We start from the raw sequence: 13428 nt of genomic DNA, 5'->3' as shown, positions 1-13428 counted from the left end.
CAAATCAATTTTGTTTTTGCCCATATATATTGCTGAAACGCTCTCATACAAACTACTGACTTATTTTCCACTTATATACGCTCCTGAAATGCTCTCACTGCCACTACTGATTTTTGTCACTCACTCATATACATTACTGAAACGCTCTCAAATGCGCTACTGAATTTTTTCTTTTCACTCATACACAGTACACTACTGAAATGCTCTCATACACACGCTACTGATTTTTCCCCACTCTTCCTCTACTGAAATGCTCTCATGACACAACTAAAAAGGTTGCATGGATGCCCATATACATTACTGAAACGCTCTCATGCACACTACTGACATGCTCTCATATGTATTACTGAATTATTTTCACATATATACGCTCCTGAAATGTTCTATTGAGCACTACTGAAAAGCCCTCATACACATTATTGATTTTTTTTTTTTAACTCAAATACACTACTGAAATGCTCTCATACACACTAATGATTTTTTTCCACTCATCCTCGAGTGAAATGCTCTCATACGCACAACTAAAAATTTTGCATGGATGCTGATCAAATTGGTTTTTGCCCATAAACAATACTGGAAAATTTCATGCGAACTAACTACTGACATGCTCTCATACACACTACTGATATTTCACTCATATACGCTCCTGAAATGCTCTCATAGCCACTACTGAATAGTTTTCACTCATTTACACATCTAAAACGCTCAATACACACACTACTGATTTTTTTCACTCAAACGCTACAGAAACACTCCCATCACGATACTGAAATGCTCTCATTCATAATACTGTTTTTTTTACCCATCCTCTGCAAGTGTTTTTTTAACTCACATGCACTACTGAAATACTCTCATGTAAGCTACTGAAATGCTCCCATACACACTACTGATTTCTTCTTTCAATAGTACACTACTGAAATGCTCTCATACAAAATATTAAAAAGCTTTCATACACCAAATAAGATTTTCTTCACTCATATATATTACTGAATGGCTCCCACACTCACTATTGGATTCCCCCCCACTCATTTGCACTACTGAAACACTCTCCTACAAACTACTGAAATTCTTTCAAACACACTTGCGAAACATTTCACTCTTATATACAATACTGAAATGCTCTCATACACGCTACTGATTTCTTTCACTCATACACTATTGAAATTATCTCATGCAAAATACAAAAACTTCTAATACACACTACAAAATTGTATTCACTCCTATACACTACTGAAACGCTTTCATGCACACTAGTGATTATTTACTCATCTAAATATCGGAAATGCTCTCATGCAAACTGTTGAAATGTTCACATACAAACTATTAAAAAGCTTTCATATATACTAATAAGATTGTTTTGCTTATATACAGTACAATACTGAAATGCTCTCATACACACGCCTGAAATGGTACATTCTACTTGTACTAACAAATTTCAATATAATATATAAAAGCATTTCAGTACATATCAGAACATTTCAATAGTGTGTATTAGAGCATTGCATAGTTTACATGCCGTTGTCTACATAAGATACGCCAATCGCATCTTGTAATAAATGGCTTTTCGTCCACAGCTACATTGCAGCATGTTAAGTATTTGTACCAAAACAAGCCAACCATAATGAGTGGGTGTGGCCATGGAAATGATCTTCAATCACCTCAACCACTGCTATTTTTTCCCCTCCTGTTTGCTGCAATGTGTTTACCAGATGTATAATCCTGACTTTATTAAGCCAGAAACATACGGCTCTATAAATGGACCACTAGCTGACTTGTGCTCTCCCGGGGCACAAATCCACTTACTTTGCTTCATGTGTTCACTCCAGTGAAGCCCTTTTCTTACAGTGCAGCGACGCTACACACGCTGTGGGAACGAATAAAGTCTGAGAGCAGCTGTGAAGAAAGTATTACAAGTAATTCCTATTGAGTGTACACTAACAGCGCCCAAATATGTGTCACCGGCAGATTATGAGCCCATTCATCATGTAAGATTGTATGTTTTGGCACAGCCGGCCGTTCTTTCAACTTGCGTCCAAATAGACCACACAAATGAGTGCATCCCAGTATGAACATATCCGACTAAACTGGCGCTAAATTATCATGATGTCACGCCGCTCTCACAGGCTACACGTTTCTTTCCTCAGCACAAGGTAATTGGGAGCCATATTTAATGGAAGCAGTCAGAGAGTGAAATGTGTTTGTGTTTATTCTCATGGAAGGGGAGGGTAGTTTAAAGTGACAGGCTTGTGTCGAAGAGGCGGGCCCACATTATGGTGTGATGATGATGATGATGATGATGATGCCTTGCGCACACTTGGCTCAAATTAAGGCCAAAGTAGTTCAAGATGCCCACTTTGAATGATCATGTATTATAATTGTAGCAATCCTCAATACAAACTCAGTTCATAGGGTCACAGACTGACTGTTTGTGTATGAGGTCGAGAGGAGAGAGTATGAGGGCTTCAGGTGTTTACATTCAGAATATTAGGTATACTTGTGTGGGGAAAACTCTGCCTTTTAAGGTAATAATGCTCAGTTTGACAAAAACGAAATCATTTAACAAGATGGTTATTATTGTGGCGGTATTAATTTAGACTTATACCGCCATGTTTAGCTCTTCAGTAACAGACAAAATACCCTGAAAAGAACTTTACTGCCACTTTAGACTGTAAATACGCTCAAGAGAAGGTTTCATTAAATATGGTCTCCATCACACTTAGGGCCGGTTTGGGACTCATTTTCAGCCTTGGCGTTTCAGGGCTCAGATCGGCCCACTTTAGGTCACAATGTTCTATTCAAGATATACAATTGTACATTTGTATTGCATTGCTATAAAATAGCTTAACATTCCAACGATATTCATACGGAATTTGATCAAAAATTAAATGTGCTTACAAGATCACAATCAGCGTTTATTTGAACAGCTATGGGAACAGTAATAATAATAATAATAATAATAATAATAAATAAATCGGACTAAATGGCAAGTGTACTTTAAATGGGATGAGACATTTTTCACTCAATAAGGCAGATTTAGCAAATGCTGAGAAAATAGCAAGATTAAGGCAGCTAACAGCACTTCCTGTTAGTGCTCTTATTTTGAAACATTCACACCATTTTCATTGCGCTACTTACCGGACTGACGCTAACTTTACAATCGCTTTGTTGCCGTTACAACTTATAAGTAACACTTAAATGTGTTATGTTGTACAGACAGAGTGTAATATATAGTTAGTATTGTTGTTTCCGGTCATGTATTAAATTATTGCTACTTTTGGTATTACAGTAAATTATTGTGACTTAGTGCATTGTTAATATATTTGCACGTATTTAATGTGCCTAAATTTATTGTATTTTGCAATGCTAAGTCTTCTCTACAGTACAGTCTCTCACAATTTCCAAATTATTAAAACTTCCCTGACGGTGTCAGTCATCAATCAGTTCACCAATCATTAAATGAACTTATAATTAAGAAAAGAAAACATGCATAGTCTACACAAGCCCAAAAGTAGAGGTAGGCTATTCAGTTGTTATAAAGATGGGATGATGAAGGTGGTGAGTGAATGGCCACCACGGCCACCATACCTCATTCCAATCGATTTCTTCAATTGGGATGTCAAAAATAAAGTAAACAAATAAATGAGCAGTTGATGAAGTGAAATTGACTCTATAATGAATTTGCAAGAATAATGAAGGTGTTCTCATGCTGCGGGCCTTATCAACTCACAAAGTGACGGTTCTGTTGGGCAGCAGGCTGGCATCGGGGGGTTCGGACAGCTCCTCCTTGCCGCAGCTCACCCTCCGCCCAAGGGGCTGGCCTCCGTGCGCCTTGGAGCGCTCGTCCGAGCAGCTGCAGCCGAGCAGCCCGCGGCACGCCCGGGACGGCCGCGGCCCGGGGGCGGACAGCAGGAACAGCAGCATCAGTACCACACGACCCGGCAGCACAGGGATGCCAAGCCCGGGTGCGCTCATTGTCCTTAGGCTGGGTCTCAGCTCAGCCGCCGGTCAACCCATATCTCCGGCATGAAGCCTCCAGAGGGGGGTTGTGGGGGGCTTATTCTCGATTCCAATATGACAAACGTGAGGAAAGTTTGCCACACAAACACACCAGCCGGTCTTGTTTTTAAAACATTAAACACTGGTCGCCTTGTCAGTGTTCCGTTATGTCATAGCGGGGCGCTTTTTCCTTTTGCTCCAAATGTCCCCCCCTTCCCCCCCTCTTTTTTGGAGGGTGGGTGATTTGATTTTAAATCCAATGGAAAATCCAAATCACTTCTTTCTACTTACTGCGAGTCTGCCATCACTCGCGAAGACTCTTCTGAGTGTCCAGATGAGTGAAGTCCTTTCTCCAACTTAATCCAGCGGCCGATGAAAGTCACGACTCGGACTCAAAGTCACACTGACATCTGTATGACGGAGTGAATGGTGGACGAAAAAAGTTTCCCAAAACTTTTTCCAAGTTGCTTCGCGTCTTTTAACATTTTTTCCCCCCTCCTTGTCCTTTTCTCTGGCACAGCTTCAGCGAAGGAGAAGGAAGGTGAGCCGGTGTTGATGGCTCTAGTGTCAAATCCCAATCTAGCGGTTCTTTTTGCCCGTTTGCCACACTCGCTTGTTGCGCCCCAAAGTGCTCTCCCAGGTCCTAGCGCTTCCATTTAAACCGAGCAACTCCTCACAAATGATCCCGACCAGACGTGGTATTAGTAGTATAATACAGATACTATTAATCTGTACATTAGTCTCAAGGAGAAGTACGGATTGTAAAAAGCAGAAGTACTGATGTTTTTTACTTTTATGCTACTTACCACCCGTCTTATATAAAGTGAGATACAAATAATATATATCGTAGGCAGGATATAGTTGAACACACTATCCAAACAAACTGATCATATAGCTATGCTACCATCGTAAATTAAAGGGCGGAAAAAATGCATTTAAGAAGTGTATGTTGGGCTATGTAAGTAAATGTTACGCAATGTAAAAAGACATACCCAAGTAACATATAGGCAATTGTAAAATCTACTTAAAAAGGGGGAAGTCAACCTTAAACATTTCTTGACATATATGTTATATGTGACCTCGCTAGTCATTCTGATTAATATTACATTTGTGCAATATGAGTTATGCAACAAAATCCAGCCGTTTTTTATCCATCTCTGGGGGTGGCTATTTTGCCAGACAGAAGATGACATCACAGTTGCTCAGGTCTCCGGTAACGACCAATCACAGCTCACCTGGTGTCAGTCCAACGGCAAGTGGCAAAATGACCGCCCAAATGAAGCACTTAAACATTTGTGGTTGACGTTGAGGTAAGTTGTTTGGCTGAAGCTACAAATATGAATACTAAACTTGTATCAATACAAGTGAAGGACTTCATTGTTGAGATGAAAAAAACAGAAGCAGTTCAGATTCAATACTTATCTAATTATGTGATGAAATGTTATGTTTCAGTTCTGTGGGGTTGGGTTTTTGTCTAATTTTTATTTTTTGTTTTTTTGTGTGATCTGTGTTTTGTTATGTTGTCCCTGTGTCCTTCCCATGTCTCGTCAAGCTTTACGTAGTCCACTTGTGTTTACCTGCCCTTCCTCGTGTGTCAACCAATCGGTGCCCTCAGCTACTTGTGTCTTGCCCAGGTGTGTCTCATCATGTCAATTGGTGGATTTCTCCTGTCTTTTCTCAGTGCCATGCCTTGTCATTCATTTGTGTCTTGCCACACTTGGGATTTTGACTTCTTTGTTGTTTTGTTTTGTGCCTGTGCCTGTGCCTGATTTGCCAGTTCATTTTTGTTTCATTAAAAAAAAACCTTACCGGACTTCACCTCTGCCTCCTCGCTCTGCTCCCCTGCTCTTGTGTCCTCAACAACAACCACGCCGCAAATGTGACATAAAACAGCTGTAACAAATTTTGCTCTGATCAACCAATCAGAAGAGAGAAAAATGCCAACGTCATTGAGAGAGCCACTACTCAGGCCTAGTGAGGACACATTTGAAATCGGATTGGTTCAAGAAACAGTCCCTTGTTTAATGATTGGAACCAATGATGATGATGCAATAAAGATATTTATTATGACCTGATTTGAATGAAATGACTCAGTTTTCTACAGTGCCATTGTTTTTGCCGGAAGGCGATGTGAATGTACTGATATTTATTTTCAATTGGTGCTCGCAAATTAGAAACTCGAAGAATGAATATTAAATTGCCATTAATTTCATGCAATTTTAATTTAAGGAAACGTGTTATGGGATTTATAGGTCTTTCTTTAAAATTATGATATTGACCATCCCGTGCTTTGCAATTTGTGCTAAATTCTACAAATGATGATGCAAACTTGTACTAAATTGGTGTCAAGCAGCCGACAGTGCATTCATTTTTTTTACTAAATTGTCCAAAATTGTTCACCGCGACTGACTGGCGACCAATTCAGGGTGTACTTCACCCTAGTTGACTTCATGTGAGAGGTCAGCTGATTGACTCCAGCACACCTGTGACCTTAAAGGTACAGTCAGTGATCTCTAGCACTATCTAGTGGTGAACTAATAATTCATTCATTAACCGACTATTTACATCAATAGTATGCAAAAAAAAATGTTGTATCCCATAAACGTCATTTATTTAAAAAATATATATAATTGTAGGTCTAGTAATCACTAATTATTTTAGATAGCTGTAGTCTTACCTTGCTAGAGGCTGCCATGTTTCGCCCCCATTTCCTAGTTAGGTGGTGCTTGCATCGAGTGTCGAACCCAACAGGTCGACCACCGCTTACCTTCCACAGTTGGGGCTCTTTTTTTTTTGTACTAGCTTCTTCTGCTAGCTGCTCTTGTTCGCCACTCCAACTGATGGCGCCAACTAACTCGCGCTAGCCGCTCTTGTTAGCTGTACGGGCTAATTCCCGCTCACTCGGTCTTTCGGCGTCGTTCGCCAGGCTTCGCACCGGCTGCCAAGTCACTCGCCAAGATGCTCGTTTGCTCACGCAAAATAAGAATTGGTGGTAGGCTTGCAAAGTGCGGTCTCTCTGAGCCGCCGTAGTGTGCGTGCTTGCTTCTAAATGCATGCATTTTTGGCTGCATTCTATGCTATAGCGATATGACAGCTTATGTGTGACGTATTTTATTCCCAACAAGACGAAATAGTACAGTTAGTGTGTTCTAAAAAGATTGTGATCCACGAGAGTCCACGAGGTCGGAGAGCATTTTAGCTGGCATATTGAAAGGGATAGGCACCGCACTGACCGCAGTCATGCTAGCTCTCGCCCGGCCGAATAATGGCAGACTGTTGTGACCCGCGCAGGTTTGTTATTTCTGTGTTCGATGCTGTACAAAGAGGAGGACATGAGTGCCTAGCTGGTGGCTAATGAAACAGAGGGCTGTTTATCCAAGCTGTTTAAAAAAAAAAAAAAAGTACAAGTACAACACCCCACCTCCACGAGTGCATGAGGCTCAAATCTCTCATCTGAGAGAAGGCAGTTTCCATTCAAAGTCACGTTTCCAACTACACATTACATCAAATTGTTCTTAATGGCATCCAGACAAACTTTAATGCCGTTCCAACATTTTCTCTATGCACCCCATATAGGCAGCCCCCCCTTCCCTTTTTTTATGGCCAAGCAAGCAATCTTTCTCTCTCTCCCCAGTTCCACATCTGGACTTGATTCCAGGTGCGGTGTTGAAAAAGTGGAGCACGTCGAGCAGAAGAGGTGGAACTCGGGGAGAATAGAAGTTACGCAACATTTGGGAAATGGGAGACACAATCTAAGCGAGGACAGATGAATGGTACACGAGACAACAGATGACATGATCGAAACTAGAATGCATGGGGCGATTCTCATTGGGTTCCTTTTTGGGTAAAAATAGCTACAATGAAACATTTGCAGTGGACTGCTGGGATTTATAAAGGAAAAGCGTCAGGCCTCCTGCGTTGCAGACCTCAAGCATGTTGGCCGTTGAGGAACACACGACATCCAGTGGCGGTGGCGGTTACGTAGCCACCCCCCCCCCCCCCCCCCACACACACACACACGCACACACTACACAAGTGTCCCTTTATGAGCTGCTCGTAGCATTTCTTGGTGACATGCTTTTAATTTTGCATTCACAAAAAGTCAAGGCTACAATTCATGGGATTACCAGTGATAAAGTAATAGCATATTTTTAGCAGTCAATATTTCCAATCAGTTAAATTTATGAGTGGTAAGGGATGTTGCGAAACAATGGAACCCTAATTGCTACAAGAGTTGAATGTTGTGTGCGTGTGCAAGAGAGAGAGAGAGAGAGAAAGTCTCGCTTACTGTGGGCTACTTCTGCTGTAGTCCATCCATTCATTCATTTACTTCAGCAAATAGCGTGATACCTGTATTCAGTCTTACTCATCATAAACCATTCGCCACTTGTGTCAACAGATTTCCACTTTATGTAGTCTATATTTCCACGACACATTAAAACGATATTTGATCAAATGCAATATCAGCAGTGAAGTTAAGTGAGTTGTTAAAACAGTGTAAAGGGATACATCATTTGTCTTAACTCAACACATTCACTAAAAGAGAATGCAAATTCCTCAGATGGATAAAATTGCATAGTGTTAGTTAATAAAGTAGGATCATATCTGACTAGATTAATAGATTTACAAAACATCTTCCTGAAAGATTCATGTTCAATTTCAATGCGTGCACACGAAGTTTCATACTTATACTAAATTCTCTCGGCGGGGCAATGCTGCCCTCTAGTGGTCGACTTGGTGTCACGTTAAATGCTGCAAAGCTTGGAGGAAAACTTGGAAACAAGCTAGTGCAACAGACGTTGGTCAAACTTTTGCATCTTAAAATGATTTAACATTATATATATCTATATGTAAATCTATATATAGAGAGAGCTTAATGGAATCCCCTCACACACACACCAAGGACAAAAAAGTTAATGTGAGTCCTGCTTTGATGCCAGATTGTAAAGTAAGATCACTTTTCAATCATGTAAAAAGGATGTGGCACAAAGCAGTGTGTTGTAGTAAATAAAAATTGAACACACAACACAAGAAGCTTCAAGTTGTGCAATTTATTAAGTGCCACATGCCACATACTGCTGTAACTGGGCAAATACAGTATCACTTATTTTCACACTCAGTATCTTGTGCATACATTATGCATTGAAAAACGGTGTATGTATATTTATATTATAGAATACAGTTCAATCACACAAACATCCAAAATCTTTGTATATTGAAAGAATGAATAATCCCTCATAAGCAACACAACAGCAAAGGTCAGCAAACAAAACATTTTTGTTGTCTCCTATTACATTTTGTTTACAAGGAGATATAGAAATTGTTGCTGGCCTAGCCCCCCCCCCCCAAAAAAAAATCTTTCGAGTCTGCAATCGTCAAAGTAGTACTTTTTTCCTTCACCCACTCATTCACGTGCACGCACGCACACACAAAACATGCAAGCATACAGATTGCATACTGACTGCATGGCATGTACTGTAGGTCAGATTTGGTCCCTTTGTATTAGCAAGATGTTTTATGAATGATTATCCAGATTTGGAGCGTCTTGGTGATGTCAAAGTTTTGGTGTGTTTGTAAAGTTCAGTCACCTCAGTTACGTCAGAACATGTGACAACTATGGAAGGTGATTTTTTAGAGCCAACAATCAACGGTGAACTTCGGGGCCACATGAAAAACTTCCGCAAATTGTCAGAAAAGAAAGTTAAGGATACTACAGTATCGCCAAACACTGTTAAATGTGATGAGAAAAGGAAAAATCTGCCATGTTGTTGATCCCTTCCCACGTGCCCATTGTCCATAAGTGGGTGCGATTAGGCGGCTGTCGGGCAGCCAGTGGCGGAAGACTCAGTGGCGAGGCGACAGGCTGGATCGCGGCGAGCCGGCCGGCCCTTGGTACCGCTGCTTGGCGTGCTTCTCACAGTACATCACGTCCCCCACCCAGAAGTGGCCCCTCATCCGGAGGTTCAAGCCGCAGTCTGTGCACGTGTAGCACTCGGGGTGGCGGAAGCAGTCGTCCACGATGCGCACCGCCTGTGTGCTGCGAGGGCAAAAGATGAGTCGAGTCAGAGGACAGCACAGTGTGACAAAATGATTGTGGGACAGCTACAAAGCCAATTCCCCGAAAAGCTAGCTCTTTGGACAATTACCTATATGATACATAAAATAACAAAACCATGAGAGACCATTTGAATAATTAAGACCTACGGATCCTAATATAGCATTTTTCCTTAAAGGGGAAGTCAACCCAAAACTTTTCAGTCAACAGCAAGTGGCAAAATGGCCGCCCCTGAGATCAATAAAAACAAGTGAATTTTGCGGCTTAACTCATATTCCGCAAACACAAATAAAATAAAAATTAACTAAAAATTAAAAAGTGTATTAAAATAAAAATGTAATTAAAACTTACATAAAATTTTTTTTTTTAAATTAAATTGACATGAAAGTCATGGCAACTTTCTATTCTTCCAATATCTAGTTAGTTATTGATTGTAAAATGGCCCCAAGAGCGGCCACCGTCGCGACGACCAATACTTTGAAATAAGGCTGGGTATGGGACGGTATCAGTACTTGTACATCCCTAAGAAACAAGTGCAAAAAATGATCCCCTCCCCTGGACTCCTTTTGTTCCTTCTGATACTAAACACAGCATCAACATCCACAGAAACTAGAATAAATATTTTTGTCTTTACGTTAATGTGAAAATAAGCGAATCCTCTTGGAAAATTAAAAGACAATCATCACTTTTCCCACTTGAGAGGTTGGCAAAAGCGACTTTGCTTTTGTAAACTAGTTCCTCCTTTGTTTGCATCCATAATTTGAATTAACAGAAGCAAAGAATAAAATGATTTTTAAAAATGTCCTGCACAAAATATTAAATTAGGATTCTATTGAAGTTTTGATTGTCAAAGGTGTAAATGTGCCCTTACACAATGCTGGTGCCGCACTTCTCACAGGTGTGGTATTTGCTGACTCCTCCCACGGGTGCGCTTGGTTTCGGAACGTTGGGCGATAACTTTCCTGGGAACTTCAATGTGGCCTCTGGAAAGGCAAACACACACACACACTCAGCAAGAGGTGATGATGTCGAAAGTGTTGACTACTTCTGAGGCTTGCTTGTGCCTTGGACTTGGTTTTGCTGGTCATTTTCATGTCATAAAAGAATGTCACTGTTATTGGTTGTGAATTGATTTGCCTCCCACCACCTGCTGTTCACAAATTAAATTACCCTCAGGCGAGTTTGTCTTTTCACAGTGCGGACGACGTCATCCATGTGGAAGTTTAAATTGTACGATGCATTTGGGAACGGGAATATTCCCAAACGACAAGACGCCAACAGGCACTTTTCACAAATTGGCCGCGCTTGTGAACAACAAGTTTCAACTGTTCACGACTTTTCATCATGTTTGCAGTAAACGTTCACATACAAAGTTTGCATTTCAAAACAGATTGTAGTATTTATTTATTTTTTGTTACTGCCTACAAAGGGCGCTTATTTGTTTTGTTTGTCAAGCCGTTCCAACCTTTCTCGTCGGCCTCCAGAACTTCTTGCAGCATTTTGAAGGTGTTGGACTGACGAGGTGCTGTGCGAGACTCCTTATTCTCCTGGATCATTTTGTACACCTCAGAGTTCTTGTCAAACTTCTGCATGACGGCTTCAGAGCTTGAACTACTGTAAAAAGAAAAGACAACAAAACAATGAATAATCTACCAACAATGTACTTGATATGCTTGGTAGAAAATATGTGAGCGAGCAGTTGTGTGTATGGAATGCAGAGGAAATGAAGAAAGAGGCAGCAGCTGGTTTTGGAACTTTGACCTCAACGTACCGAGTCTAACGTGCACAGCGCAGGCTTGAGACGACATCATATTTAACATTGCTCGCCTCTAACTCACAAATGTGCAAAGGAGGCAAATAAAGTGCGAGGCCACCATGCATGCTATTACAAGCCCTTCCAGCACCTCAATGTGGTTACTTGCAGCCAGTCAGTGCACAGCAGGGGTGAGCCTAAGCTTTCACCGGGGGGGTCGTACAACATGGCAGCTCATTAAGTGGCAGCCAAGAGAACAGTAGCCGCATTCTTTGTTCCTGGTGTGCTGCAAAAACCTTTACTGGCACTCACCACCCACTAAAGAAACATCAATTGAAATCTTGACTGGAAGACAAGTATGCGCGGAAATCCAGCTGCTGACTTGTCACCCGGAACCGGGTACACCAGTCCGGCCAGGTGTGTGATGATAACGCACACGCGATCACTCAAGTGAGATTGTGAGCTGACAGTCAGACAGTCAAATTTGTCCTGATGGTCGTCCCACCCATCATCACATGACACTGCCGAGACAGTTACTGTTTAACTTGCATATTCAGGATGTGTTGTCAACAGTGGCTCCCTTAAATAAGCAGTAGGGATGGGCGAGTACTGATACCAGGTATCAATATTGAAGAGGAATAAAAAATATTTGTCCTCTTTGCGTGGTCCAAAACTTGAAGACAGATTTAATGTAAGAAAAAACACCTTTGCAAAAATGATTTTAATCTAACAGAGATCTCTGGACATCGTGACAGTCTCCAATTCAGCACTTAACAGGTGGAATTCAGAGCGCCGAATGTGTCTCTTCCGCGTAAAATGGCTTCTTATAGTTAAAACCGACCGCCTCTCTTTCATTTGTAGACAAAACATACTCTCTGGGTACTTTTCCATGAGCGATGGCGAAAACAGAGTCGGGGGTGCGTGTTCGAAACAGATTCTGTTCTCAAGGACCAAATGTGTTTTCCCACAGAGAAGGAACTTCTAGACCAAATAATATGTCCCAGCTTAAGGTCAAATTATACTGAGTTCAACACTACTTGCTTTACACGTCTATAAAACCTTTCAACATGGTTAATATAAAGAATTAAGATGTTAATAATGTATAACAAGGGTTAATATATGAAAATAAAGAATTTAAATGTTAATAATATATTTCAAGGTATCGGTACACACGACGGTTGTTGATATAAGTATCCGACGCCCTTTAGTGGCCGTTGTACGATCAAGGATTTGAGAATTAGTTTAGTTTCATGGAATTTAAAGGAAACATCCTATATTGGAATATATAGGGCTTTCTTTAAAATGATGCCATTTCTTGTTGAGGGAAAGTTTATGGAGCAAAAGTAGGCTACTAGTGGTGTTGGTGCTTGGTATCAGTGACTATTCAAGAGTCCAGTGTTTGTACTTTATCAGTCTGAAACATGGCTAATAAGCAGAGTTACTTGGATTGGCGAAAGCACAAAGATGAGGATGAAAGAATATGAAAAGTAAATATTCACGGTTCCGTTCATCTGGACAACAAATAGTACGGTTCACTTAAGTCACTGTGGCATTCACCGCATGGTGCCAGTGGGTTCATTGCACAATCTAAATTTCACAGTCAGGACTTTCCCCACTTTGAAAT

General features: G+C 40.9%; 2 protein-coding genes across 2 annotated transcripts in view; both read right to left on the bottom strand.

Moving 5' to 3' along the window:
• adgra2 (adhesion G protein-coupled receptor A2) overlaps positions 1–4556 on the bottom strand; it is a 54324-nt gene extending 49768 nt beyond the window's left edge. The window contains exon 1 of the mRNA XM_077562560.1: positions 3728–4556. Within this exon, the coding sequence (XP_077418686.1) occupies positions 3728–3972 (245 nt within the window). The 5' untranslated portion in view covers positions 3973–4556. The remainder of the gene's footprint in view (positions 1–3727) is intronic.
• A 4476-nt stretch (positions 4557–9032) lies between these two features.
• The window catches only part of pdlim2 (PDZ and LIM domain 2 (mystique)), a 32766-nt gene continuing 28370 nt past the window's right edge, over positions 9033–13428 (bottom strand). Inside the window, exons 8-10 of the mRNA XM_077562587.1 lie at positions 11517–11665; positions 10923–11034; positions 9033–10033 (exon numbers count right to left, since the gene is read on the bottom strand). Of these exons, the coding sequence (XP_077418713.1) occupies positions 9841–10033; positions 10923–11034; positions 11517–11665 (454 nt within the window). The 3' untranslated portion in view covers positions 9033–9840. The remainder of the gene's footprint in view (positions 10034–10922; positions 11035–11516; positions 11666–13428) is intronic.

This window comes from Vanacampus margaritifer, chromosome 3 (assembly GCF_051991255.1).
Source record: "Vanacampus margaritifer isolate UIUO_Vmar chromosome 3, RoL_Vmar_1.0, whole genome shotgun sequence".
In the NCBI taxonomy this organism is placed as follows: Eukaryota; Metazoa; Chordata; class Actinopteri; order Syngnathiformes; family Syngnathidae; genus Vanacampus; species Vanacampus margaritifer.
This window is presented reverse-complemented; position numbering and strand designations above follow the sequence as displayed.